General features: G+C 48.5%; 2 protein-coding genes across 4 annotated transcripts; one reads left to right on the top strand and one right to left on the bottom strand.

Moving 5' to 3' along the window:
* The first annotated feature begins 145 nt into the window (after window positions 1–145).
* Window positions 146–3,507, top strand: LOC122364772. The gene is made up of 2 exons (XM_043335495.1): window positions 146–273; window positions 2,250–3,507. The coding sequence occupies exons 1-2, from the start codon at window positions 254–256 to the stop codon at window positions 3,169–3,171; spliced, it is 942 nt and encodes a 313-aa protein (XP_043191430.1). The 5' UTR covers window positions 146–253; the 3' UTR covers window positions 3,172–3,507.
* Window positions 3,508–6,080: 2,573 nt separating this feature from the next.
* LOC122364763 (rab GTPase-activating protein 1-like) lies at window positions 6,081–26,579 on the bottom strand. Of its 3 annotated transcripts, none has more exons than XM_043335478.1 (22): window positions 26,523–26,579; window positions 25,293–25,340; window positions 24,624–24,946; window positions 24,058–24,283; window positions 23,466–23,649; window positions 23,066–23,203; window positions 22,552–22,740; window positions 22,061–22,208; window positions 21,549–21,673; window positions 18,705–18,861; window positions 15,053–15,184; window positions 14,631–14,743; window positions 14,149–14,337; window positions 13,757–13,882; window positions 13,150–13,335; window positions 12,655–12,829; window positions 12,226–12,377; window positions 11,719–11,823; window positions 11,159–11,242; window positions 9,701–9,772; window positions 9,114–9,305; window positions 6,081–6,601 (listed from the first exon to the last, which is right to left on the bottom strand). In XM_043335478.1, exons 3-22 carry the CDS (start codon window positions 24,934–24,936, stop codon window positions 6,488–6,490), a joined length of 3,120 nt encoding a protein of 1,039 aa, XP_043191413.1. In that variant the 5' UTR covers window positions 24,937–24,946; window positions 25,293–25,340; window positions 26,523–26,579; the 3' UTR covers window positions 6,081–6,487. The 3 variants fall into 3 exon arrangements, with proteins under 3 accessions (XP_043191413.1, XP_043191412.1, XP_043191411.1); XM_043335477.1 differs by having other exon boundaries at window positions 26,491–26,562; XM_043335476.1 differs by having other exon boundaries at window positions 26,478–26,553.
* Between the last annotated feature and the right edge of the window lie 642 nt (window positions 26,580–27,221).

Here is a 27,221-nt window from a genome sequence, read left to right as displayed (position 1 = left end):
GCCGACTCCAACTCCGCAGCCCTGATTAAACATACCATTTACCAAGTACATGCTAATGGTTCCATTGATGCTCATACAGCTGTGTATCGGTAAGCGCGTCAGTTTTTCGAAGTTGCACCGACTGCGAGGTGCGCAGCGGCGCAGCCGGCTCGGGCTCACCTGTGGGGCGCCGCAGCCTCCTGCCGTTCTGTCTGGCGGTTACCGCCGGCCGGGAAGCGAGCCCCGCGCAGTCTCCCTCTCCGCTTTCAGAGCCATGGCGGTCCACTTTTTCAGGTGAGTGACTGTCGCAGTGTGGCACTGCAAGTGTGTATAAGATATTGTGCCCACAGTTCCGTTCCGTTCCATTTAGGTTGTTCGGTGTTCCGCGCTGTTTATTTACGGGCTATTTCACTCGGTGGGTTAATTGTTACCCCGAGTCTATAGATACATAAATGAGACATCATCCGAAGAAAAAAAAACACACACACAGTACCAACCTAAGATACACACATGGATGAATCGATAAAACGCACATGTCCGGTAAACGTAAAAACTCAGCTCCGAGCTCGGGAACTAGCGACGGCCGACGGCAGGCGGTTCCAGGACGAGGCGGCCTGGTATGTACGAAAAGGCGCGGCGCGACATGGCCGGCCGATAGCCCGGAGGTTCCAATTCCAACATTCCTGCAATTGTCGCCCGGGGATAGCTCGGTGGAATACACTGGCTCGAGCGACACGCCCGACATATGTATAGGCGTCACATTCTTCACAGCTCACCTATGTTTATTAGTATTTGTTATAGAAAGGAATCAATTATCAAGCTTATACCCAAACTTCGTCAGCGTGTTGTAATCGGCCGTTCAGTGGATATCGATCGCAAAAGTCAGCGACGTAAACTCAGCTGAGGTCATCTCAGGTCACGAAAGTTATGCAACAGTTTTTTGCCAATGACTTTTGAATAGAGGCATGCTAAAGTGATAAAAACATCTCGGATGCATTCACTATTCAGCTCGACGATACGGATTGACTGATATGCAACACGACCTTCTCCGTTCAGGTCATTGCCGTAGGCTTAAACTGAGGTCAACTTTTAACCTGACCTTTCAAGGTCAAAATATAGTCCATTCGACGCGTCTTGACGAAGGGAACATGATGCCGATAAAAAAACTGGTGCAATGTCTGAGTCAAAAGTTATTACAGGAAACCGTTTCCGCAAATTTTGCCTATTTTGGCAGTTTTTGCCCCCTGCAGGCTTAAGTCTAAACTGTTGGCCTAAGAACAAATCTGAGGGAATTAGAAAGAACGTTAACAGATACATATCAAATGCACTTCTCTGAGGCGCCGTGAGTCTTTCGTTTCCGAGTTATACGTCGGTTTGTCGAAAATTGTCGAAATAGGTTAAAGTTGACCGTTAAACCTCTGAAAACCTGGCCTTTGACCTGACCTAAGAAATGATTCAAGTAATTTCGCCATTATTTTTACGTTCTTTCGAACGCCACCTACCGCCTGTCGCTACGTGGCCCAACAAAATAATGTCATATTTGTGATCAGCGGCTACGAATACTATATCATAAACAACTCGTCATATGTCAACGTCATCTACAGGTCATTTGAGGTCAAGTAAGTTCAACATAAAACGTACCCGTCTCGAAACACAAAATATGCCATTATACACGTCTTGACAAGACAAATGCATTGGTACCTACCACTGTCCTAGCCCTAGGACCATTTTTGTTCAAGTTATTTGCGAGAAGAAAATCTAAAACCCGATCTCAGGGTCTTTGGCCTGACCTCTGACCTATGTTTAGGCTTTGCATCGTGGAGTTGGACCTTACGCCACTTGGCGGTATGTATAGTGCCACCAAGGTCGCTTGCGGTCATCACTTTTTCGTCAACACCAACCAACTACCGATCAAAATGAGTTAGCGAGTCAGGAAAAGCACAATTTACTCAAGAGCCAAAATGAGCTGATCATTGAATGATATGCTCAAAGATCTCGACCGACATGGCGACCTAAGCGGCTGTCGGCTTTGACCTGACCTTGGTTAAATGTCAAAACCCGAGTTGACCTTTCACAAACAAAAGGTGTAGCTAAAATGTGACGAGACTCGGCGGCGACCCAATTCGGTAACAATACGGACGGGCGCTCGGACAGGAGGAAGTGTAGAGACTGTGGTGACCTACGGTGGTAACTGGTGAGAGAACTATGCGGGCATACATTTTACACCGATGGTATATTTTGTATTGACTGCGCCATGTTGCTGTTTTCAGATGTGTGGCCGCCGTTGGTGTACTGCGACTCGTGTCTGCCGGACTGCTACGTCACAGCGACGAGCGACCACTGCCGATCCCGTGGCAGACGACCAGCGGGGACACTTCAGAACAGCCCGGTCTGTGGAAAACCAACCACGGGGGCGCTTCAGAACAGCCCGGTCTGTGGAAAACCAACCACGGGGGCGCTTCAGAGGAGCCCGGTCTGTGGAAAACCAACCACGGGGGCGCTTCAGAGGAGCCCGGTCTGTGGAAAACCAACCACGGGGGCGCTTCGGGGGAGCCCGGTCTGTGGAAAACCCACGGGGGCGCTTCAGAGGAGCCCGGTCTGTGGAAAACCAAGCATGAGGACATCGCGGAAGAGTCTGGTCTGTGGAAAACCAACCACGGGGACACCCCAGAAGAGTCGACCCCGTGGAAGACTAGGGGCGCGTCAGAAGAGTTAGCCCCGTGGCAGACTAGGGACGCGTCAAACGAGTCGAGCCCCTGGCAGACCAATCCTGAGAGCACGCCAGAAGAGCTCGGTCTCTGGAAAACAAGCCGCGATGGCACCCTGGAAGAGGCAGGTCCATGGCAGCTCACTCTTGGGGACGTCTCCAAGTCACCGGGTCAGCTCCTGTCCCGGTGGAAGACGGCACAGTCGGACGGTAGACAGATGACCCATAGAGCGGCCCGGCGACAAGATCAGTCGCTCAACTGGAAGCCGGAGCGGTCATCCGGGCGGCGAGTGGAACCATCCACCAGCGGGCAGCCCAAGGAGCCGGCCAGCTGGCGCCTGGACCTGTCGCACCACGTCCTCTCCAAGAAGGCGTTCACCCTGCTCAGGCGACTGCCTCCGTTTCGCAGCGAGCTCGGAGAACATGAAATCGATCATGACGGCAGACCAGAAAGGGTTCGCAAGCTACGCTTCGGCCGCAGGTAGCGGGGCTGACCGCGGCAGTCAAACGGCCCAACCATCAACGGATGAAGGCGCACCATCAGCCAGAAAGATGTTCGATCCTCCAAGCGGTGAGCTGGCATCAGACGAAATGGTTTCGTGCGTCTCGAACGTTTCAAGAACGATGGACAGATGTGGATTTTGATTTGAGAACTCCACCTTTGGCTCAGGTGGACTTGTCTGATACCTAACTCGATGCCGATGCCACTAATGATGACCTGGCATTCACTGACTTGTTGAATATGAAAAGTGACTCATATTTGATGTCACAAAAGATTAATCGAAATACAGCTTAAAAAGTGTATGCCGTTAAAGCAGTTCGCTTATTTCACTATAGCTAGCAGGCGGTGGCCTGATTGCAACACCCCGAGACAGGGCGGGATGGCGGGAGGGCTGAGGGGTAAAGAGTTCCTTCTAACCGTACTCCTGTGTCATCGAGAGACAAGCAGTAAGTGGCGTTAGTAGGGACTTTTTGAATAACGAAAAAGTAGGGGAGAGTGGGGTAATTTGGCCGCTTTTTTTTAGAAAACGATATAACTTAAAATTGACGACACATTTCTGCATTTTCTCAACGCTGGCAGGTGTCGTATTCATTTTACTTTACTGGACAGTGAACTTGAAATGATAGAGTAATTACTTATATTGAAATTGTGACGTATTACAAAGGTCTGCAAGGCGGCCAAATTGCCCCACTAGCAGGGTTATTTGGCCGGGGGTGTGGGGCAATTTGGCCGGTGTTAGTTTGCGGTCGGGATTTTCTGTTATATTGCGAGTCTGCTTCAGATTCAGCAATGACGTGTGTCCTATGATGCATTTGCCGCATTTTGGAGGTTGACTCAGGGGTCACAGGGGTCAAAATAGCCAAATTAGCGGCTCTAGGTGCGAAGACAGTTTTTTTACGAATAACTTTTGAAGTAATCAAGCTAGGCCAAAACTTCGAGTACCATCGTAATTCTCTCGTCAGTCCGCATCGAAAGATATATGTGTTGACCTTGAGAAGTCAAGGTCAAAGGTTGACCTCAGGTCACGTTGCATATGGTCGCTTGACCTCAAGGTCACGTGATTTCAAGGTCATCATGCATATCATTCGATGCGCCTTGGCGAGCTGAACAGAATGAGACCATTTGTGCGGCTGTACCATTTTGTGTAAGGATTTATTTGCAAAAAAAAAAGTTTGGTAACATTTGATGACGTCACATGCTCTTACAGTTGACCAATCGGAAGTAAGGCATCAAAGTAGTCAAAGTTGGTCATGAATCATGTCATTTATGGTACAATTGACGATGAAAACTCGGCCGTCCCAGCATATAGACCATGAGCGCACCGGCCAAGTTGCCCCGCTAGTCCCGGCCAAATTACCTCATATTGTCATTCTGAATTTTTTGTCTATAAAGTCATCACGGCTATACGGAATTAGATAAAATTGCTCTTGGAACCGCTGAACACCCCCAAGAATGGCGCTATAATGTCTGAATTCGTTTTTAGCCCAAATACTACATGTTATACAACTTTGTAAACAGAAGTAATATTTACCATTTTGTAATGAAATTAACGTTTTATTAATTTTGAATAACACTACGAGGGGTAAAGTTTTGACATTTGTCCTCCAGTTATTTCTACCCATGACAAATGAATCGAGACTAGAGTTATTTCACTCACTTTTATTAGACATCGTACAGGTGGGGGCGGCCAATTTACACCACCGGCCAAATTACCCCACTCTTCCCTACCTGAGTGCGAGTTTTCACAAAATGTACGGCAATTATTCAGGTGTGCTTTGCTGAAACGGTAGAGCTAAGCTCCGATTTTTTGTTTACATAAAAAGGGGTGGCGTAATAGTGCTGCTCCCTCCCGACGTCGGTTGTAACTGTATTTCGACCCATAAAATTGAGGAACTGGCTACAACGTTCTTTACGCACCCAAGCTGCACCCGGGTAAATAGGAACTGTCAGGTGTCAACCCAACACATTTTTGCTTCGGTACATTTTTACTAAATGTGTTTATAGAAAACGTATGCACAATTGATATTTCAAGTATGCATGAGACAAAAGTGCGCAAAGCTGATTCACTTGTAAGCACTTTATCGGAAGCTTTTTGAGGTGCATGCATACAATATGTGCCTAGATGTCTTCGATGGAGTGCCAGATTAACACTCCTCGGTCGATATGGGAATACTGGTGCCGTCCGACACGGGTTTTTGCGATTACTCAGGACACATTAGCGAAAGAGCTTAAAATTGGAACGCCTGACTTTATTCAAGCCAGATTTTTCAACACCTACCAAAGTTGACCTGACGGTCTAAGGTCAGGTCACTGACCTTAGACCTACGACGTCATAAGTTAACCTCTGCACGGTCAAAAGATGCCGAAAGTTCGCACCGCTCTGAGCTCTTAGTGCAAGGGGAACTTCCCGAGGGAGACAAAAATGTCAGGAAGTAGTAAGCTCACTACTCCTTACAACTTGTGTATCGGAGGTGTCATAAGGGTCACCTGAAATCAGGGCGATCGCGTGAATGAATTGTTTTGTTTTAATCCATCAAATAGCATGTAATTAACATTTTCTGGGATACCGTGAGGCAGAATAATTTTGAACAAAATTTTCGAGTCGGCTTTTTAAGATCAAATGACATGCACTCGACACGTCTCAAAAAGAGAAAAGCGATGATGAACAGGTACAAGAAAAATAAACACTGATACCCTACATAGCGATAAGCACAGCCAAAGATAACAGCAGTACCACTGTCAGCTGTGGCACAGCTGAAAGGCCATCATGATCTACTTTGAAAAAAAAAACTATACATCAGGGTCTCCCCCTCATCATCATCAATCCGTCCTGTGTGATTAAGGTTTGTGCGTGATCAGCAAAACATATCCACCATCAACCATACATGGGAAGAATTTCACAATGTAATATATTGTGACTTCTGACTTATCGCACTTATATGTCTCGAATATATGCACTGATTCATATTCTGCGCACAGCAACATCGCGAGATAATACATATTTGACACAATAACCAAGCCATGAACGGAACATTCGGTACACGCTACACACAATATCAGCTACGGATGACCATCACAGACAAGCCTCAAAGCAACGTAAGTAGTTATACAGGGTTAGTGATGGGAATGTAAGAGCCCTCCCTGTTTGCACATTCGCCAAAGCTCTGGACACTTGGTGGCCGCTCCGAGAGGACTGGGCTCGTCAGCCGGTGATCTGCAGTAAGGATCACCGGCTGACCGAGCCGCTCTCGGCCCAGCCCAGCGCGCGCGTATTGTTCGTGGGTGGTGGCCCCGGGGGCCTAGCCACTCTCCTTCTTGGCCGCTTCCTTTATAGAGGAGAGTGTCTTGTGGAACCATGTGCTCTTGGAAGCCTGCAGCTCAGCAAGCGCGGCGCCCATTTGGTGTGTCAGATCCTGAGAAAAGGCCAAACACAGTCAACGGTAAGGCAACAGCCCTCAGACTCGATGTCAGTGTCGGCTCAGATAAGCACGCAACGGCATAAAATACCAACATGAGCAATTTTATAGGAGCTCATGCATAGACCATGTATGAGTAATTTAGGATTGACCCATCTATAGAGATAACTTACACACTTCAGCTCTCTGTGACCCCACCAGACAATCAGATTTTGCACAGAACGGAAACATCAAACAACAAACTTGTGACACTGTTGGTTGTTGGTTTACTGAAAAAGGTATCAAAAAGTCGCTATGATTCCACGTGTTGCAAAGCTTTAGAACTGACGTGGAAAAGTTGATGGGCTGTCAATTGAGAAGCTTCATACCCAGCACTTACCTAAATTTCCTTTTGATTTCATATCAGGCCTACAGACTACAAGCCACAAGCCCAAGTGTTCGGCTTTAGGCAGTATCACCCCGAGACATAGGCAAACTCATTCCAATACCAATTCAGTCATGGCACTCAGAGCATAAATGTCTTCTTTACGTAAAATAAAAATATCGATAATCGATAATGATTTTCGACGGCAACAATTGTTTCACAATTAACCAATTAACTAACTTCTCACGTTACACTATAATTCCTTCGACTCATGGAAGCAGTGATAGCTCTCGTGTATCCTCGAAAATGTCTGCAAAGGCCATTCATCTCAATCATAAACTATTGGCCAATTTCTATATCCCTGTTATACTAGGTCGTTCAATAAGTAAGGTAAAATCACACGTATTTCAGTCCACATTTGATGCAACGACACAAAACTAGCAGCATATGTTCATTGAAATGTCGTCTACAAATTGGCTATAAGCATTTGTTAGCAGGTCTCTTCGGACAGCCTCCCAAGCCTTCGGAACTGGCACCTACATCCAATCACCGTTCAGGCGCACGCGCTTATCCCAGCACTCCACCCGGCGTTGAAATCCTGCTGGGAAAACTCCTTATTGCTATTCCAAAGCCATGTCTTGATTATTTTATCGATTGCCTGGTCAGTTAAGATTCCGGTGATCCAAACAGGTTCAAGTGGGACGGCGCCAGATCACGGCTGTACTTCAGCTTTCCTGTACTGCTAAAGCAAAGCCGATCCCACACTGATGTCTCGCTGGGCGTCCTTCTGTTGTTCAGTGAGCTCCTTGGCTTTATTAAAGGGACTATCCCACCTTCTAAAATGTTGTTAAAACCAGTTAAATTGTGCCCGACTTTATAGATTGGATGACGAGGAACACGGTTCTGGCATTTATTTTTCACTAAACATCTTAGGCTTCCCATATTCCAAACACAAACTTTCAAATATGTGACGTCACAGCCCAAAATTACCTCCTTCCCCAGGCCACATTACTGTCATAAAGCTGATTCTTTTTACTCTGTAGGCACCACAACAAAGTTCAGACCAAGTTTTAAGCGATTTTTCAACGAACAAACCCATTTAAATCAGAATGACTAAACGAGGTGACGTCACACTAACGGTCGCTCCATGTTGAAGATAGGGCCTTGTACAAGGCCCATTTTCAAATGAAGGGAACGAATTTCTTCAACACCAAGAGGCCGCGGGGGTTGCAACCTAGATAGATAGTGGTTTCTGAACCTCGCCGCAAACTTGGCTATCTCAACTCAAACCCCATGTTAAAGGTGGGATAGTCCCTTTAACCTCGTGATGACCTTGTAAATATCAAGCATATCTGATGATGCCTAGAACTGTTCCGACATAACACTTCACCCTGTTAATGAAAACAGTCACACAGATGCTTCGGGTCTCCATAAACAGCTCCCCGACTTTACAGATTGTGCCAAGTCCAGAGACCCTGCGAGCACAAGTCTACCTGCTCTAGAACTTTGTCTCTTACACCGCTGTGTTCTTGTTGAAATCGTACCAGCTGTTCACCAGCAAGCATTGCTAATGGCTATAGCGTCATCAGGGTCAACTCACTCATTTTGAGGTGTATTTTGGCTCGCGTGACAAACCGGGGATTTTTAGAACGGAACTCTGCTGCATCAATGTTTTCACACCGACCGTGTTCGGACAGTGAGCCAAACTCCCAAAAACAGTTTCGAAGGCTGTGTAGAAAATTATTCAAAGATTCAGATGGCATATTGGATTTTGCTTGAATTCCTCATATAAATGAACTATGGTACATTTTACCTTACTTATTGAACGACCTAGTAGGTAAAATCATTGAATCAAGGGCGTCATTTAGAAGTGACCTTCCTATAACAGCTGGTTCACTACTCGTCACTTCTTCACTTCTACGAATCATAATCAGCTCATCACGCATTGCCTGGCGTGAAAATCTTCAGTCGTCACGACAGCCAGTAAAGGCAGGATCAAATAGTGGAAATATCGGGGAAAACATATTACCGTCAGCTGCACTTCTGACTGAGCCGATTAGTTCATACCATGATCGATCGATGAATATCATGGATAGGGCCGATTGTCTGTAACCGACTACCGTCTGCAAATGAACTTCCCCTCACCTGGTTTTTACACTCGACCTCGACTTGTGCGAGTTTGGTGGTGGCCAGCTCCAGCTCCAGCTCACGGATGCGGGCGTCGCGGGCACGCACGGGGTCCTGTTCCTCACACAGATCGGACAGCGGGTGCTGGACCGGACGGAGCGACTCGCTGCTCAGTCGCTGACTGCAGGCCTCGCACGACTTCACAATATCCTGCCGAATTAACAGCCACACGCCGATTAGCCGGTACATAAGTACAGATTATGTGCGGGTCTCAGCCGCGGTGCAGCTTGTCTATTTTCCCATTAAATGGGTGAAGCTTAGAAAAAAAAAAACGGTGCAACGATGTTTTTTTGAATGCATAAGAAAATCATTTATCCGCCATAAGCGGCATTGTCAATGCAGTCAAAATTTATGTGTCCGAGTTGTTATTGTGAGACAAGAAATCGAACAGATGTTTAGCAGATTCATCGAGCCGTTATAGGGCTTATAACGAAAATTGGCGATTTAGCGTTACAGTTTGGTTTACTCAGCCACACTCGCTGATGATCGTGAGAGGACGTTATCTAAGAAAGTGTCTATATAACACGAGAAGGGCTGGCGCTCACCTTTAGCAGCTGAATCTCTGAGCTGGCCGCCAGCTGCTCCCGCTCCAGCCGCTCGCTCAGCTGCTTACAGATCTGAACACGGACAAACATCGTGTCAATGGCAGCTGTTACAACTGCAGTACCCCGTACGTACAGTATCCCTCAAAGACCTCGTGTATCTGTTACAGGGAGTTTGAGAAATCCGTGAGTTTGCACTAGGGAGTTTACAAATTCACTAGGGAGTTTGCAAATGCAAACTCACTGACCGGTCAGGGAGTTTGAGAAATTCCAGAGCGATTGGGTCAAATAAAAACAAGTGTGCAGCATGTGCGTGGCATACGTGCCGTCCGTGATGTTAAAACAAAGGCGGCTAGTTGTAGGGCCTCGCACGCTTACAAAAACCTTACAGCACACCATAAATACCTTCTTTTGATTTTAACTGTTCAGTTATCTATCCAAGCATGTACCGCCGCTTTATACACGCACCAATTCACGCCCATTCCCACTCCGCCATAGACGTGTCATCGAGAGCCGGCGCTGCTGGCAGCCAGCTGCGACTGGAGCACGTTGCTTGTTTGTTGTTTTGTTGGGTTAGGCCCTTTCGGTCTGACAAGACCATTTCAGAGCCGGAAGGATGATAGGAATTAGTGGGAGACATTGGTCTGAGCAGACACCCTAGAGAGTCGCCGGGGCTCAGCCCGTCCGAATGGACAGGCCGACCAGCCCCCAAGCACTCTCTGCAACCGGCTACGGGGTGCGCTCCCTCGGGAGCAGCGGTGCCGCTCCAAGGGAGCAGCCCGCATGAGATAAAGGTGCCTGTCCAGCCCGGAGTGGGGGTTTCGGCGTGGACGAGAAGGATTTCAGTATCCTGATTCCTGAGGATGGAAACGACGGAACGGAGGAGCACGTTGCTCCGAACCTCCCCTTTACATAGCCACGAGTATTTTTTCCGGTAAAAAAGGATCTCTAAGCGCGTGCGACGGTTATATAGGCCGTACCACTAGCCGCCTTTGTTTTAACATCACGGACGGCACGTCTGCCACCCTCATCTTACACACTTGGTTTTATTTGTCCCAATCGCTCTGAAAGTTCCCAAACTCCCTGACCGGTGAGTGAGTTTGCAAACTTCCTAGTGACTTTGTAAACTCCCTAGTGAGTTTGCAAACTCACTGACGGGTCAGAGTTTGTAAACTCCCTAGGGAGTTTGTAAACTCACGGATTTCTCAAACTCCCTGTAACATATCGATAGCAGCACTACCGCTACGGTCCCGGCCTGCTCAAAGGGATAAGATCACTAAATTAACACATAGCTTTCATAATCTATTTGCTCAGCTATTCGCCTACACATATCGGGCTTCTAGCTTTCACCAGAGCTGAAACAACAGGCGGAGGCAGGTATAGGAGTAAACATAACACAGAAATGACAATGCAAGTAGCCACCAGTTATAACGGGTAAAACCTGTCAGCAGAATATCCCACCTGTTTATAGTCGGCGATAATGGCGACATTCCTCTGTAGCTCTGTCTCGCCCTTACGCAGTTCTCGCTTCAGGAGCTCCTTCACCTGGTGACGGTTGTTTGTCACTTTGCTGCGTACCGATACAGGCTGACGCTACACGGTTTCGAGAAAGGCATAAAACTAGCATTTTATATGTATTAAATAAAAAATGCTGCCAAATACATCCATAAAATATTGACGAGCCTTTTATGAAGAACGCTCTCAACTGAGGCAGCGCTATTATTGGCCAGTTTTTTTCTTTCTTTATGGGAGATGCAGTTATTCATTGCCAATTTCTCGGTGTTCCGGTTAAGTTCCAATAATAACCACGGGTACCGAAAGAAGTGGTGTGATCTATTGCAAAGACATTAGACAGTTTGAATGCGGCAATAATAACGTGTAACCCATGAGAAAAACTCCTCTACGTGCTAGCCATTCCATTGCATTCATCGCATTTACAAATAGAAACGTACAAACTGGACTTACTTTCAGAATGTTTATATCAGAAAGCTACTCCAGCGAGGTTTTCCACGAGTGCCTACCTGACACGACTCCTCGAGGAGCCGCCGTTTCTCCTCCTCGGTGTCGGCCAGACGCGTCTGAGAGGTGGCCAGGTCCTTCGAGAGACGCTCACACTGCTCCTCCGCCTGAGAGATACGGACAAACGGTGACGTTATGAGTTTGTGTTCGGTATCGGTTCATCGTGGTACAGCTTGTCGTAGCTGATTTTGCTATTGTGACCTCACACAGAAAGGAGGCATTTTCAATATGACCTTTTGAACAAACTTTCGAACGTCGCCTGCTGCTCCCAGTCCTAGTCTGACTAAATCGCCCAGAAACACAAGTGAATGCAGCGGGTGCAGCTCACATTGCTTTTCAGCCGGCTGGGGTCCAACAATGACACCAGCAGGATTCGACTTAAATACATCTGTAGCTGAAAAATCTTTCCGCGTAGAAAATGAAGTGCTTGCCTAACTTGCCTAGCTTGAAGTGTTAGATTCGCCGTTTCGGACATCAAATATGATTTAGTGGACGAGTCGCGTGCTCACCACGTCCAGTTTTCGCTGCAGCTGGATTTTGCCGGTGACCAGCTCGAGCGCCAGGTCGTCGTTCTCGTGCTCGAGCCGCAGGTTGGCGGCCAGCATCTGCCGGTTCTCGCGCTGCAGCCGGTCGGCCGGGTCCTCTCGCAGCCTCTCCTGCTCTGCACACACACAGGTGCGGAGGGCGCGGCTCAACCAGCGTCAGGAAAGCGGACTTGGAGCGGATTTAGGCAAAGCCGCACAGTTCAACGAAAGCGGCTTATTAAGTTATAACAAACTTTCCCCGCTGCGGCGTGGTAAGTTATCTAAAATAATCAAAATGCTGAAGCGGTTGGCACGTCCTGACCATATAGCGGAGAGACTTGCAGTCAACAGGAAAGCGAAATCTATAACGGCGCGAGCGATTTTACACAAGTCCCAGACCACAACGCCTCCTACCTTTGGCAGCGAGGTACTCCTTCTCGTACTTGCGCAGTCTCTTCACTTTAGTGGCCACTGCCGTCTTCACCAGCTGCCGGGCGTTCTCCTCGTGCCGGTAGCGCTTTGGCAGCGACACGCGAAAGTACTTCAGAGTGCCCTCAAAGTCGAGCGCCAGCAGCTCCTTCTTTGACAGCTGCGGAAAAATTGTCAATTTTTAATCGAGCCTTTCAGAATACTGCCGTGCATCAAAATATGCGTCAATCTTAATGCACCTATCTATTCCTAGCAAATGGAAGGCGCACGTTGGTCCGATATTCAACCCAAAGTCTCACGGATAAAAACTCCTACGGTAAAACGGCTCAAACAGCAGCAGCCTGCATCCCTGTGTAATAACACTACCATTCTCATCCACGGAGAGCTTACTGGCTTCACATTCCCCACTTTAAATCGTTCATTCATGAGAATTACAGGTCTGACTCAGTCTCTCCCGCTGGTGTCACACTAGCCACCTACCAGCAGCAGGGCGATGGCCACCTGGAACACCCAATCCATGTCCTTCAGAAGGAACACGTCGAGCACGTGGAACACCACGTAGAGCGGAAACTTGGCCGTGTACAGCGTCAGGAACCACTGCGAGGCGAACATGTGCGACTCGATCCCCAGCTCGCTGAAGTGCGCCCAAAGCTCGGGGATGTGCTCCTGCAACAAATCGTAGGCTCTAAGTTATCGATGGTCCATTTTTATCCTTTCCATGTGTGATAAAATATCGTTCGTAATCGTTATATTCGTTAACACATCATTTTCCAAACTCCATTCGTGGCAAAAATCCCCCACATCTCTCCACATTGACCCAGAAAATAATACCTAACTTTTCCACATCTCGTGCACAATTTCACGCGTCGACAAATACGTCGTACTTCTACTTTATACCATGAAACGATTTTATCAGTTATCAGAGCTGAATAAAACTCAGAATAAAACTTCGGCGATTTCAAAACCTTTTATCTAGAGAAAACGCATAGCGTCGGTGCTCGAGAATCAATAGCTGATCACGACGCGATAGCAATAAACCTACACAATTTTGTGCCCGTCCAGACGCGCCCCGCCGATAGGTACTCGCCTCCATCAGCCGGTCTAGCTGGTAGAAGCGCAGATGCAGAATGGCGAACCCGTCCTTGAACAGTTCGCGCAGACCGTACTGGAACATGATGCGGACCAGCACACAGAACGCCTGCTCTTCCGGCATCTGTGTAACAGTGGGCACCACGTGGTGAGGGGCAGTAGTCGCAAAAAAAACTCATAACATGATGAGAGGCATAGTATTACACAACAAACATCATCAAAGAATGGGCGGCATTGCAAACATAGCAAGCACGTGACACTGGCATGGAAACGGCAGCATTATTATTTTTCCACTTGTACGCGTTCAAAAGACACTGAGCTAACTCACACAGGCACACCATGAGAGATCAAATAAAGAATCGAGCAGGAATGAAATCCAGACAGACTCACGTGAAGCAGCAGCGCCGCCTCTAGGAAGCTCAGGCCCTGGCAGTAGCCGACCTCGGCGTCGTACACAGCATACGCCTTGGACATTTTAAACAGCGCGTCCTGGCCCACGCCGCCGGCCTCGCGGAAGTAATCGTGCCCAGTGAATGTGCGGTTGATGTCCTTCTGTATCACGGCCTCCCAGCTGCTGTCCTGTAAGCAGCGACAAGGAACCCGTGTAATAACATTTACCAGCTGTTGTTCTGTGGGCAACGACAAGGAGCCCGTGTAATAACCTTTACCAGCTGTTGTTCTGTGGGCAACGACAAGGAGCCCGCGTGATAACCGTTCCCCAGCTGCAGCTGTCCTGTGAGCACAGACAACGAGGCTGTTAAACAGACAAGGAACCCGGTACATAGACAGTCTTGTATCATCGCCTCCCAGACGCTTTCCTGTCGGCACAGACAAGAAGCCCGGGTGGATGACCCAACCGGTGGATGACCTACCTTGTTGATGAGCATCCTGTACGTGTCGAGCATGTCGGGGTCCTCGTGACAGCGGGCCAGCAGCTGCCACACCTCGCCGCGCAGGGCCTCCGGTACGCCGCGCTTCACCAGCGCTGCCAGCGGGAGGGTCTTACGTCAGTCACCGCCGGCAGCACAGAAATTACAGGTGGCATATTTTACCGTTAAAAAAAAAATACATCTTATGCTGGATATCGTGCAATAAATAAAAAACTCGTGGACTTACGTGAACCTTTTTCGTCCAAATTCTAGAGTAAAAGCAGTGGCATCCAGCAAGGGTTTCGCACTCTAAGAGCAATTCAAGACTCCCGACATGTTAGTAAGCAGCGTGACCAGAAGACTGAACGAAACAAAGGTAACAAAACTAAAAAGTATTTCACAAAAAAGTGACGTGATATACGCACTGCTGAGTCCGCGTGGTCGCTGGGTGAGGTTGAAGCGCCACTTGGCCAGCACGTCTCCCCAGCTGGCCAGCTCGCCCTCGCCGCAGTCTTTGCTGACCTCGCCGGTGCCGGACGGCAGTGGGTCGTCGTTATCTGCGGCACAGACACCAAACACTCGGATCGAGGGTGCATTGGGCGGACGGTGGTGGGCGCAGTTACTGTCTGCGGTCAGTCTGTGTGGACTGCTGTACTGTCTCAGTCAGCCCGCTGTAGTCGTGTATCGTCTCACTGGCTGGGGTGCTGACCGTTTCCATATCACGCATCCATCGAGTGACAATCGAATAAGGTCTCGATCCCAACGATTACTCATTACCGATTACTGTACTTGTACGGATGCAAGGTTTACGTACATCATGGGCACAAGTTTTTACTCATTCGGGATCTTGTAGGGAAAACAAGTTGGCAAAACTCTTGGTTTCGAGTCTTCCTTTAGTACAAGAAAATTCCTCAAACGTTTGTTCCACTTTCCTAAAATCGTTCAGATTTATGGCTGTCACAAATAGAACATACCTCTAGGAGGATTCATAAAAATATATCTTTCTTATTTCATTTTTATTAACTTCGCTGAGTATCACTTTCGACGGACGATGACCAGGCACCCACCAATCAGAATCCAAGTTTGCTAGCGGATATTCGTTGATCGGCAGACTCGGTAACCGACAAGCCGTCTGCATTCCAGCTAAAAGAAAATTCCAATCCAACGCCCAAATATCCTTGGTTAGGGATCCTGTTGGAAGTTGAGCGCTACATCAGCTCATGGGTCATGCACTTTCGAACTCGGCCTGTCCCGATTGGTATTGGGTATCAAGGACCCTGGTATCATTCTCTCGTGAAAAAGCTCGAAAAAAAAACTCAAGAAATCAACATGAAACATTCCATTACCCTCGACAGAATTGGCTTTGGAGAAAACCACCGCGTCAAACGATGATATAACATTCTATAATAAATAGAACATTACTTTGCAATTTGTCAAATCCCTATACGCTGACAATGTCCTACCCAAGGATTGCGGAGCCGCAAGTTTCGATCCATCCCAGCCGCCGGTTTCGAGCTGAGCCCGTCAACAATGACATCTTCTCTCGGTTCATTGCGCTATCGCGCGACGCTTCAGACCAGCTCGCTGCTGTCAACAATCCTTTGGGGGTAATTGCCTGTACAATCTACTTCAAAGTGTGTTGGATCACACGATAAGAGCCCAAACAACGATCGTCGACCAATAACGCGAACGCCGCCAACTTCAAACGGCACCGCCCTGCTTGTTGACACGACACCAGTCGAACGACGTGATTTCAATAAGGCAATCCTGATTTCAATCAGCACTTGTGAGGTGCATCAAAAACGCAAAACAGCTATACAACAGACGTTAACCCCGATATGAAATCTGGCACTTGTTTTTTCAAAGGCATCTTAGTGTTGATTAAATTCCAGAAAAATGAAGCAAGTTATTTATCTTTTTTATTAAAAAGTGCAGTACCTACGTGTCTATATCGGTGTAAGACAGATCGATGTAACGCCAAAGAAGAAGTTACAGTGCAATTATGTAATTATATGCATTGTGCATACACGCTAGGAGGCATTTATTCTTCCTGTATCTTGCCACAGCCAAGCGAATGAAGACTTCCTTCATTTATAAAACATTGTCATTCATTTACTATAACCCTCGCCGGCACAGGGGGGGGGGGGGGTTGATGCAACCCCCCCTAAGGTTTTTCGCGAATAACTCGCGTAAAAAACGGCCGGTCGCGACGAAACTTTCAGTACCCTCGCATTGATCAATTTTACACCTACCCTGAAAATTTCATGACCCTGACCCCAATGACCTTTGACCTGTGACCTCTTTTCTGTGACCATGTTTGGCCGAAATCGCGGTTCGGCGCATGTCGGCTCGCATTAGCCGCGCGTTTGCAAGCTTTTCGTGGTTTCAAACGTTCAAACATGTGATTTGATGTTGCTCCCATGCATTAGGGTGGGTGTCAAGGTCACCTGAGGGTCAGGTCAGGTCATTGACCTTTGGTGACCTTGGGTGACCTCGGTTCACTTTTTCGAGTTTTACATGTTTCTAGGCTAGTTTTTGGAGCTGAATTCGAATTTAGCAACCATTTGAACATTTACGAAGTAGTTTTGGTGCCTTCGTAACATGTTACGAAGCTGTCCGAGGCGGTTGACACGTATTACGAATACCCGTCACAACCCCTACCGGTTGACCTGACCTGACCTGACCCGACCTGGTCTAAATACTTAAAGACATCATCTCTGATCAAAACTAACACGATATTCGTGATCAGCACCCCGGAAAACCACATAGCAGCCACACTTTACGACTTTCTAACAGGTCCCGATTTTCCCGGTTTTCGGGTCATTGACCTGACCTGGAAGGTCACCCGATGACCTAGGACCTTAAAATTGGGTATCATCGGCTTCGTCTCGTGACGGGCAACACGCTCGTTTTTTTTCCGCGAAGCTCTAGCTCGATCAGGGGCCAAACGCGAGGGGGGGGGGTCGTACCACCCCCCCCCCCTTGTGCCGTCGAAGGACTCAAAATGGCCTGTGCCGGCGAGGGATAATGTAATGATAGATAGAAACGCAATGGCATATAACGACAAACGAGCAATTAGGTAGTAAAACAGTGATTTTAGGCTAAAACCGACTTTCGGCAGTTAGGAAATCGCATGCGAAAGCCTATGATAAAAATACATTATATTAGTTTCCGCTCACATCAGTCGTTCGCATAGACTCTGTGCCAACGGTCGCACGCACCTCTGAGGCACGTACGATTGATACAAACGTAATTTAATGGATTTGAATAGCAACGTAATTGAATGATTTGATAACACGCATGCGATTTCGAGTCTCAATCAGCGCAGCATGAATGGCCGAACCCAGCCCCGGTCACTTTCCGCAGTCTTGTATCTGGGCAACCGCTCGAACTGATTGACAAGCACGAGTCTACGGCATCTGATAGCTGCACCTGGTCACCTATTCAATCATGAATTCAAATACTTTTGATGCGTACTATGGGTGACCACCAAAGCACGCACCCGTGCCAATAACGGCTGCCAAAATCGTTCCGCTTACAATACCTCCGCAATTACCAGACGAATTGCGCCGAAACTTGGCTTGGAGACAGAAACATCCGTTTGTTTGTTAATTGGGGCTTAAGGGCGCGCCGACTACTAAGGTCATTTTGCGCCCAGAGAGAAACATCCGTCGGGTGAAGCATTTTTATTCATTCATTCAGTTGGCACTTTTCTGGTCAACTGCACACCAGAACAGGTTGCTATTTCATCTCGAGAACGGCTAGGCCGGCCAACTGAGCTCAATGTTGGTATGCACTCACTCGTTCGTCAGTGCCATACTATCGTTCGCCTTACTACTATTACATAAATATCGTTATTATCGATATCGAAACTTCGCGACATGGACTTCCAAGACGTGGACAGTTGTGCCATCTACAAATCTAAGGACACCACCAGTTGCAACTTGTGAAACGGGGAAAGGAAGCATCTACCCTCATAGGGCCATTACAGCCTCAATAAACGAAAATAAATATGATAAATAACGTAGTGGTGACAAAAGCTTCAAACCTTGATGTGAGTTCTGATAAGGCACTCACCGCTATCCTCCGGGATGGGCGATCCGGGGCTGGTGACGCTGGGCGACCGTCCCGGCATGCCCGGCAGGCCCGTGAGGCTGAGGTTCGGCAGCAGACTCCTGGGCGACTCCACCTCACCCTGGTTCTCCAGCTTCACAAACTCCAGCTGCTGACCCGTCTGGGAACGAGGAGCGCACGCAAATCGGCAGTCAGTCGTAAATGTAAACTGAAGAATGAGCATTAGGGTGTTTCACTTTTCACTTTTTTTCTCAGATTGTCTCTCCTCGATCGGATTCCCATTATTTCATCTCTTTAATAAAATTTGGTGGCAATTATTCGATTTTAAACTCGATTCTAAACGTCGCGATAATTCGCCAAAGTTTTCAATTTTTGTGCCGTTCGGCGTTGAAGTCACCCATGTTAGAGCAATTGCAAGTAGGGCACTAGCACCAAGAAAATACGGCCGTGCAAGAGGTGGTATTAACCGGTATTTTATGACACTGTGAAGGTTGAATATGGTACCTGCGCTTCCATTAAAGTGTCGTCGCATATTCTGGTGCTCAGATTAACATACACAGACATAACTCATTATTCAGGACACGACAACTTAACAGTAAGCAAAACACTGGTACGTCAGTGACGGCAAAACATGTATTTCGGTACCGGGCCTCAACACCGTTTCTCATCGAACCCAGTCACAGGGTAGCCAGTGCTGCCTTTGTCATGTGTGGCACTGCACGCCTGTGCCTCTCCACAGCCTGCAGAAGCCACTGGAATTGGTCCTGCCCCTTCACATGCTGAGCGAATGTTTTCAGAAGAGCTATGCCCCTCTCCGCGGTGTCGTTCACGACTTTCACTGTTTTCACGAATTCCTTGCATAGGATGTACGCCTCGTGACCTTCCCACTCCCCAGGAGGCTTCGTCATCCACTCGTGGTCGACTCCCATCAGGTCAAACATCAGCCACGACGACGTGGTCACCAATTCTGACAGGCTGGTGGACTCATCCAGTGCGACCGATGGTGTCTGATCAGGCGCCGCGGAGCACGAGTTTGCGAGCAGGTTGACACATATGGCCTCCTTCTCCTCTTCTGTGACACGGCTGCTAAAGAGGCTGAATACTACAACTGATGGCTGCAGATACCACAAATGGCGCCGCATCACAGCGAGAGCAGCGTTCGCCACTGGTTGGTCCAACTGCCTATACCGCACCAGGCTACGGTACAGGTTGAGGTCGTTAGCGGGGGCGTCCTCTGCAACAGGGGCCCGCAGCCACGCGACGACATAGAAGAGGAGCAGGAACTGAGCCATCCGCTGCACCTTCTCCTGCATTGGCTCAACGTACTCCAGCTGGTCCGCGAACAAGAACATCTTGATGCTGTACACTTGATGCTGTACACTGTACAGCATCAAGATGTTCTTGTTCGCGGACCAGCTGGAGTGGTCCAGTGTACACTTGATGCTGTACACTGTACAGCATCAAGATGTTCTTGTTCGCGGACCAGCTGGAGTACGATGAGCCAATGCAGGAGAAGGTGCAGCGGATGGCTCAGTTCCTGCTCCTCTTCTATGTCGTCGCGTGGCTGCGGGCCCCTGTTGCAGAGGACGCCCCCGCTAACGACCTCAACCTGTACCGTAGCCTGGTGCGGTATAGGCAGTTGGACCAACCAGTGGCGAACGCTGCTCTCGCTGTGATGCGGCGCCATTTGTGGTATCTGCAGCCATCAGTTGTAGTATTCAGCCTCTTTAGCAGCCGTGTCACAGAAGAGGAGAAGGAGGCCATATGTGTCAACCTGCTCGCAAACTCGTGCTCCGCGGCGCCTGATCAGACACCATCGGTCGCACTGGATGAGTCCACCAGCCTGTCAGAATTGGTGACCACGTCGTCGTGGCTGATGTTTGACCTGATGGGAGTCGACCACGAGTGGATGACGAAGCCTCCTGGGGAGTGGGAAGGTCACGAGGCGTACATCCTATGCAAGGAATTCGTGAAAACAGTGAAAGTCGTGAACGACACCGCGGAGAGGGGCATCGCTCTTCTGAAAACATTCGCTCAGCATGTGAAGGGGCAGGACCAATTCCAGTGGCTTCTGCAGGCTGTGGAGAGGCACAGGCGTGCAGTGCCACACATGACAAAGGCAGCCCTGGCTAACCTGTGACTGGGTTCGATGAGAAACGGTGTTGAGGCCCGGTACCGAAATACATGTTTTGCCGTCACTGACGTACCAGTGTTTTGCTTACTGTTAAGTTGTCGTGTCCTGAATAATGAGTTATGTCTGTGGATGTTAATTTGAGCACCAGAATATGCGACGACACTTTAATGGAAGCGCAGGTACCATACTCGTATTCAACCTTCACAGTGTCATAAAATACCGGTTAATACCACCTCTTGCACGGCCGTATTTTCTTGGTGTTAGTGCCCTACTTGCAATTGCTCTAACATGGGTGACTTCAACGCCGAACGGCACAAAAATTGAAAACTTTGGCGAATTATCGCGACGTTTAGAATCGAGTTTAAAATCGAATAATTGCCACCAAATTTTATTAAAAACATGAAATAATGGGAATCCGATCGAGGAGAGACAATCTGAGAAAAAAAGTGAAAAGTGAAACACCCTAATGAGCATGATCAATGTACGGGAAGAGAAGCGCAAAGTAGATGCGCAAAGCTGAATACAAGTGCACTTCCTGGGACCGGACGACAGTTTTTTTTTTAAGCTCAGTCATGTGAGTCATTTCAGCTGTTTCAGCACGACATAATTTCTACTACGTCAACAGCTATCAGACTACGGACTCTCTTACGATCACGTGTCCAGCCGCGCCGCCAGTCAGCGAGGCCGGTCACCGAGCTCAGCTCATCACTCACATTGACCACACTGAGAGTGAATCGGTGCAGCAGTTTCTTGGCCGAGAAGTACCAGAACCGCTCCGACTGTGGGTACACTCGGACCCGGGACTCGAGTACGAACCGCACCGGCTCGTGAATCCCCTCTGCGAACGCAGGCAGACGCCGCGCCGGTCAGAAGTGTTGGTCAGCACTCGTCAGCAGATCCACTCTTCTGCATATTGAAAAAAAAACAGCTTCGGGCATTTGAGTAATTGTTTGCTCGCTTGAATAAAATCAGACATACTGCACGTAGCAACGCACAGGTGAGGTGGTACCTTGCTGATCTTGGCGGCGTGTAAAAAATAAAACTTTCAAAGGTGAACCGTCTTTACATGAATACCTAAATTTGTAGCTCCAGCAGCACTGTTGCCACGAGTATCTACAGTTACGTTGATGCATCACGGGAATATTTCGTGTCTAATTGAAGGTTGTGTCAATCGTCAATTCACCGACATCGCCCACGTTTTCGCGTCCATGTTTTGCGTTCTCACCGATGACGAGGTCGATACCGATGGACATCATCAGGGGCAGGTCCTTGGGCGTCTCCTGGTTGAGCAGGCCCAGGTTCGGATCGCCGGCGTCCCAGAGGCCCACCACGGCGTACGAGCACCGCTCCCCGACAACAGAACCCATCGACAGCTGAGGAGCACAGAGCAAGGCTCAGCGCACTGTATATTGTGCGCCGGAGAACATGAGTGATGTCAAGAATGCGAGAACATGAGTGATGTGAAGAATGCGAGCTTTCTGTCCAAAAATCTTCAACATGTTTTTTTTTTTAAATCAATTAAGGTTGTTTGATAAAACAGGTGACTATGTGTATTAGATGTAGCAACATTGTACCAGGTGTAACAACATTGTTTCCCAAAACCTTATCGATTAGCAACTTCAATGGGCCCTTTCATCAGCCAAGCAACTGCAACACATCCCTTTTCAGATCCTGTCCTGTACAGTGTAATCCCACCTCCGGCCCTGACTTTCTCACCATTTCCAGTAGCGTCATCTCGCCGTGGCGGACGTTCTTCCCGGGCGCCACCAGCAGGCCGAAGCAGCGCTCGATGTTGAGCGGCGGGAGGTCCTCGCTGGTCTGCCGTACCGACACAGTCACCTTCCGCTGCGTGTGGCAGCGCAGCTTGAAGCCGCCCTTGTCGCGGGGCACCGCCGAGTATGTGCCCTGAACAACGGGAATAACAGCCACACGTCAGATATGCAACTGAAAGTGAATTACAAATACAATAATTGTGGGTCTTTCCACACCACCAATCGCCATGAGTGAAACACAGTCACTCTTCTATTATTGAACTATCACTGAATAATGTACCATGTACATAAGACAGAAAATTGAGACTTCCGTCCATGTTCGGCCCGTTCACCCGCTTCAAACGGATAGATTTTCAAAATAATCGCCAAACAGGCGTTGCCAGGTAAAGGCCTAGAGTTTCTCGTCCATCGAGAATTCCTTAGGAGTCACCTAACAGCTGGCAGTCAGGACTACCTACCTTCCCATCCTCCTCCTGTATCTCCACGGCCAGCTCGAAGTCGTAGCTGAGCTGGCGCCGAGCCGTGTCCTCGCCACCCGCCACTCCCGACGGCTGCTTACGGAACGCCCGAGCGAAGCAGCTCAGCACCCGACCGGACTGCGGGAAGGCATGGAATAGTCGTCAGACGTGAGTCAGCGGGGAATTACAGAATAATGCAGAACAAACCACCTTTAGCGATACGTGGCCAAGGATCCTAGATACAAGCATAGTGTATATTTGCATGTTAAAGCGCTCGGCCTCCGCTTGCAAGTGTAAAACCCCGACATAAGTGTTCAAGTAGAGCACAGCTTGGACAAACGCCTCGTAAGGAGCCACGCTCGCTGGGGCCCTTTCCTCCCCGCCCGGCCGGTCGACTCACAGCACGCGGGGCGGAGCACTTGAAGACGTGACACTGGAAGATGGCCGACTCCTGCGCCTCTCCGCGACTGCAGGTGAAGCCGAAACAGTGCTCCTCCTGGGAGCCGGCCGGGCCGACGGCGCAGAACAGGATCCGGTAGACCGGGAACGACACTATCTCCGTCTGGGCAGACTCGTCGTACAGGCTGCAGTCACAGACCGGGAAATGGTCAGTATGAGCAGCACGGACCCTACGCTATACTCGCAACTCGCTCATGACAGATAGAGCGAGAAGCGACAAGCGGCGTTCAAACACTTCCATTAAAAAAACGAAAGCATCATCAAAGTTTATCCCAATTCCAGACGTCGCCCTCAGTCTGTAACGGACCCGGTGTACGAAGATAAAGGCAACTCAACAGCTTAAAATGTTATCCTTTTCAGGGATATCAGGTCCCAGTCAAACATGAATTTTTCCTTAACAATATGCACACTCTTCTGATGGCACTAAGCTAACAACTACACCAAATATTATCACACTTCTGCCAGTGAGCCGGGAGCCCTAGGTATCCGTCGTAGACAGCCGTTCAGCGCCCGCAGCGGCGGCGTTGACTCACATGACGCTGCCCTGCGGCGTGGTCGGCACGGCCACAGACACGGCGATGGCCTGCCGACTGGCCTCCTCCGCATTCAGAATGGCCATGTTGCGCTGAATCTCGGTCTCGCTGCGCGGAGCGTTGATGCTGGCCGCTCCCAGGTACTGTACGCGGTGGAACGTACAGTGATCCTCCAGCACGTCCTCACCGGCGCTGCCTTCGGTAGCACCAACACTGCCCGGCGAGCCTGCAACGGGACGAACACAGCTATATGTTTCTATGCTACCCTGTGATGGCAGAGAACTGACTAGTCTTCTTCCTAGTGCCATTGCAAATTGGGTTCAGAATTCAAACTGGCATATTGTAAAGAGAGCCAGAGCGAGAGTGAGACAAAGACAGAGACGCAGAGATAGACAGACCGATATGGACAGAGATAGAGATAGAGATAGAGACAGAGACAGAGAGAAAGAGAGAGAGAAAAAAAGAAAGAGAAGGAGAAAGGGGGAGAGGAGACCGAGAGACAGAGAGGAGAGCGAGAATGATACCGAGAACGACAGCGAGAGCGATATTGGAGCAACAGCCGTTACCTGGCGCCGGTTTTGTCGTGTCGGCGGGTTCCGCCCGGTCAGGGCCGGCCGGCGAGCAGGGAGGGCTGGCCGTCCCCTCTGACGGCGGCGCCGTGTCCTGAGAGGCCGCCGACGCCGGTCCGTCGCCACCGGCCAGCGTGTCGCCGCCGGCCGACTCCATACCGTCACCCAGACACTCGAGCAGGGTCCTCTGCAGCTGCGGCAGCCCGCCCGGACCGGGAACGCTGAGACGCGGCCCGCTCTCGGAGGTCTCACTGAGTATCACAAACTCATCCGTGTCGGCACTTCCCGCTCGACTGGGTGTCTCACTCATCCTGGTCAACCTGACGGCACACAACCAGGACACTGCAGCTTAGCTGCCTACGACTCATACTGGTTAATCTGCCGGCACATGGCCAGGATGCTACAGCATTACAGAATCAACTTTGCATCCTACAATCTCTACATTGCATTTAGCATCACAAGCTGTAGATGAGTGCATAAAAGCTGGATAACAACAGATGAATCTTCACTACAAATCAGTCAAAGTATTCCACAGATCTCTCTAAGCTTGGTTAAGGTCTATTCACGGGCCACAGGAGGCCTCAAGCTGTTTGGTGTTAAGCTGTTTCTGGTGAAGTACCCACTCAGTAACTTACTGAGAGCTGCAGACATTAAATATGATCATACCTGACAGCTGCAGCTTGACATTTGAGCGTGTTGTTGAAGGCAATTCACCTGTAAAGCAAAACATGGCTATGATTTGCTGATCATGCTATGACAAAACAATTCATAAACTCTTCCCCAGTTATTTTGACCAATAACCCTCAAACTCTATGCCAGATTCACCTTCAGATTTCGACTAAATGTGGGAGCAGCAAAGGCAGGAAAGAATGCATCCGACCAATTCATGATTCCATTGCTGAAGACATTACAATGCACTCAGCTCAGGAGAGGGGGTTTCACTTTTGGGTAACTTCTACTGATGTCTGCAGGAACTCCTCCAAACAGGGATTTGGAGGTTGACAACAAAATCAGCTGGCATAGCAAGCAGATAAAAACTAGCTATGGTCTTACAACAGATGCAAGGACAAGCTCCTTTACTCACATCTAGTAAACTACAGTTGGAATGCCCTCTCATATTGGCTAGTAAAAGAGGAGTCTCTGATGAAGATTTAACCCTAGCCTGTATTGGTGTTTTTCCAGCCGCGAACATATAAGGGGGGTCCGTTGGACCTTCCCCATTGCCGTTTCCCCCCTGATCGTTTTGAAATTGATTGAAAATGGTGTTCTCTTTCCCATATACCACGATTTTTCCGTTTTTATTTTGATGTCACTTCCATAACATACGTTGCCTAACTGTTTTACTGGAAATGGCAGCAAATATTCTTAAAATGGCGGCGTTTATCATTTCATTAGCGCTGGGTGTGCACATGTCTGGCTTGTGCGATGTGAATGGGGTGTGACGGTTGGAATTTTTTGGTGTTTTGCATATTTCCACCACATGTAAGTATCATATCTGGATTCAGGATGTCAAATAGTGTAAGAATGTGCAAAACTTATGCCTGATAAGTGAATCACTCGTTCTGTAATTTTACGGATTAATGACTAGAATCTGATTAAAGATGACTATAGATAGTATAGAATCTGAATAGCGTATATTCCTCTTCCCTTCCTAGCCATTCAGACACAAATTGAAAGGGGAGTGGATTTTTTTGAAGGGGGAAATTCCCCTTCCCCCTTTAAGTTAAGTTACCCTGGCTCAATTGGCTTCACTTGTAATATTTATACCGAGTTAGCTGGAACATTTTACCCTGAACCACTGGAAATTTCAAACATTTAAAATGGACAGCCGCGCTCAATGTAGGTAATAACCTTCAATATTTACATAAATTCAATAGGTATAATCCCCTAATTCACGTTTCTGGCGCATTATTGCCCCGATTGCCCCTAGCTGCATGGCACGTTTTTTAATCACACCCAGAAATGACAAACAATTCAAGGTTTTCATATTGTTGTGTCTAAAGCGCAGACAGCATTGGGATGCTAAAAAGCAAACGTGACAATCGGGGACATCGGACACCGATTTTCATCATTACTTCACGGTTCGATATAAAGTTGGTAATTTTGACAAGTATGGTTTTTCGTTTCTGTCAATTGGTCCACCCTCATTGAACCAATAAGATCGAATCGGTCCAAAACCACCAGCCCCCTTGACGTGCAGACTATGCAAACGTGGTGCAGATATGGACCATGGTGTAGACGAGGTTACGCTCCGAAATTACTGGAACGATTCCAACAAAGCTTCATCATTCGACGCACCGTAGTGCTCAGCAACGCGATGAGTAGGGAAAACGCTAATTGCTAAGAAACTCTTCAGATATTTCAACAAGTCCCAAAACTTTCCCAGCAAGGACTCGAATTGATCCGAGCAAGAATGCATCGATTCGCCGTAAGTCCATGTAAGTCGTAAGAAAAAGAAAATGGCGTTCTCCAAATCGCAGGAGTGTAGCGGGCAGCGGCAGACAGGCGGCTCCCGAGTGCAGACATCAGACAGATCAGACGGCTTTGTGTTCCGATAAAAAAGAAAAATAAAACAGGCATACTTCAATGCAATCA

The sequence above is a fragment of the Amphibalanus amphitrite genome, unplaced genomic scaffold, assembly GCF_019059575.1.
Source record: "Amphibalanus amphitrite isolate SeventyFive unplaced genomic scaffold, NRLGWU_Aamphi_draft 000696F_arrow, whole genome shotgun sequence".
Lineage (NCBI taxonomy): Eukaryota > Metazoa > Arthropoda > Thecostraca > Balanomorpha > Balanidae > Amphibalanus > Amphibalanus amphitrite.
This window is presented reverse-complemented; position numbering and strand designations above follow the sequence as displayed.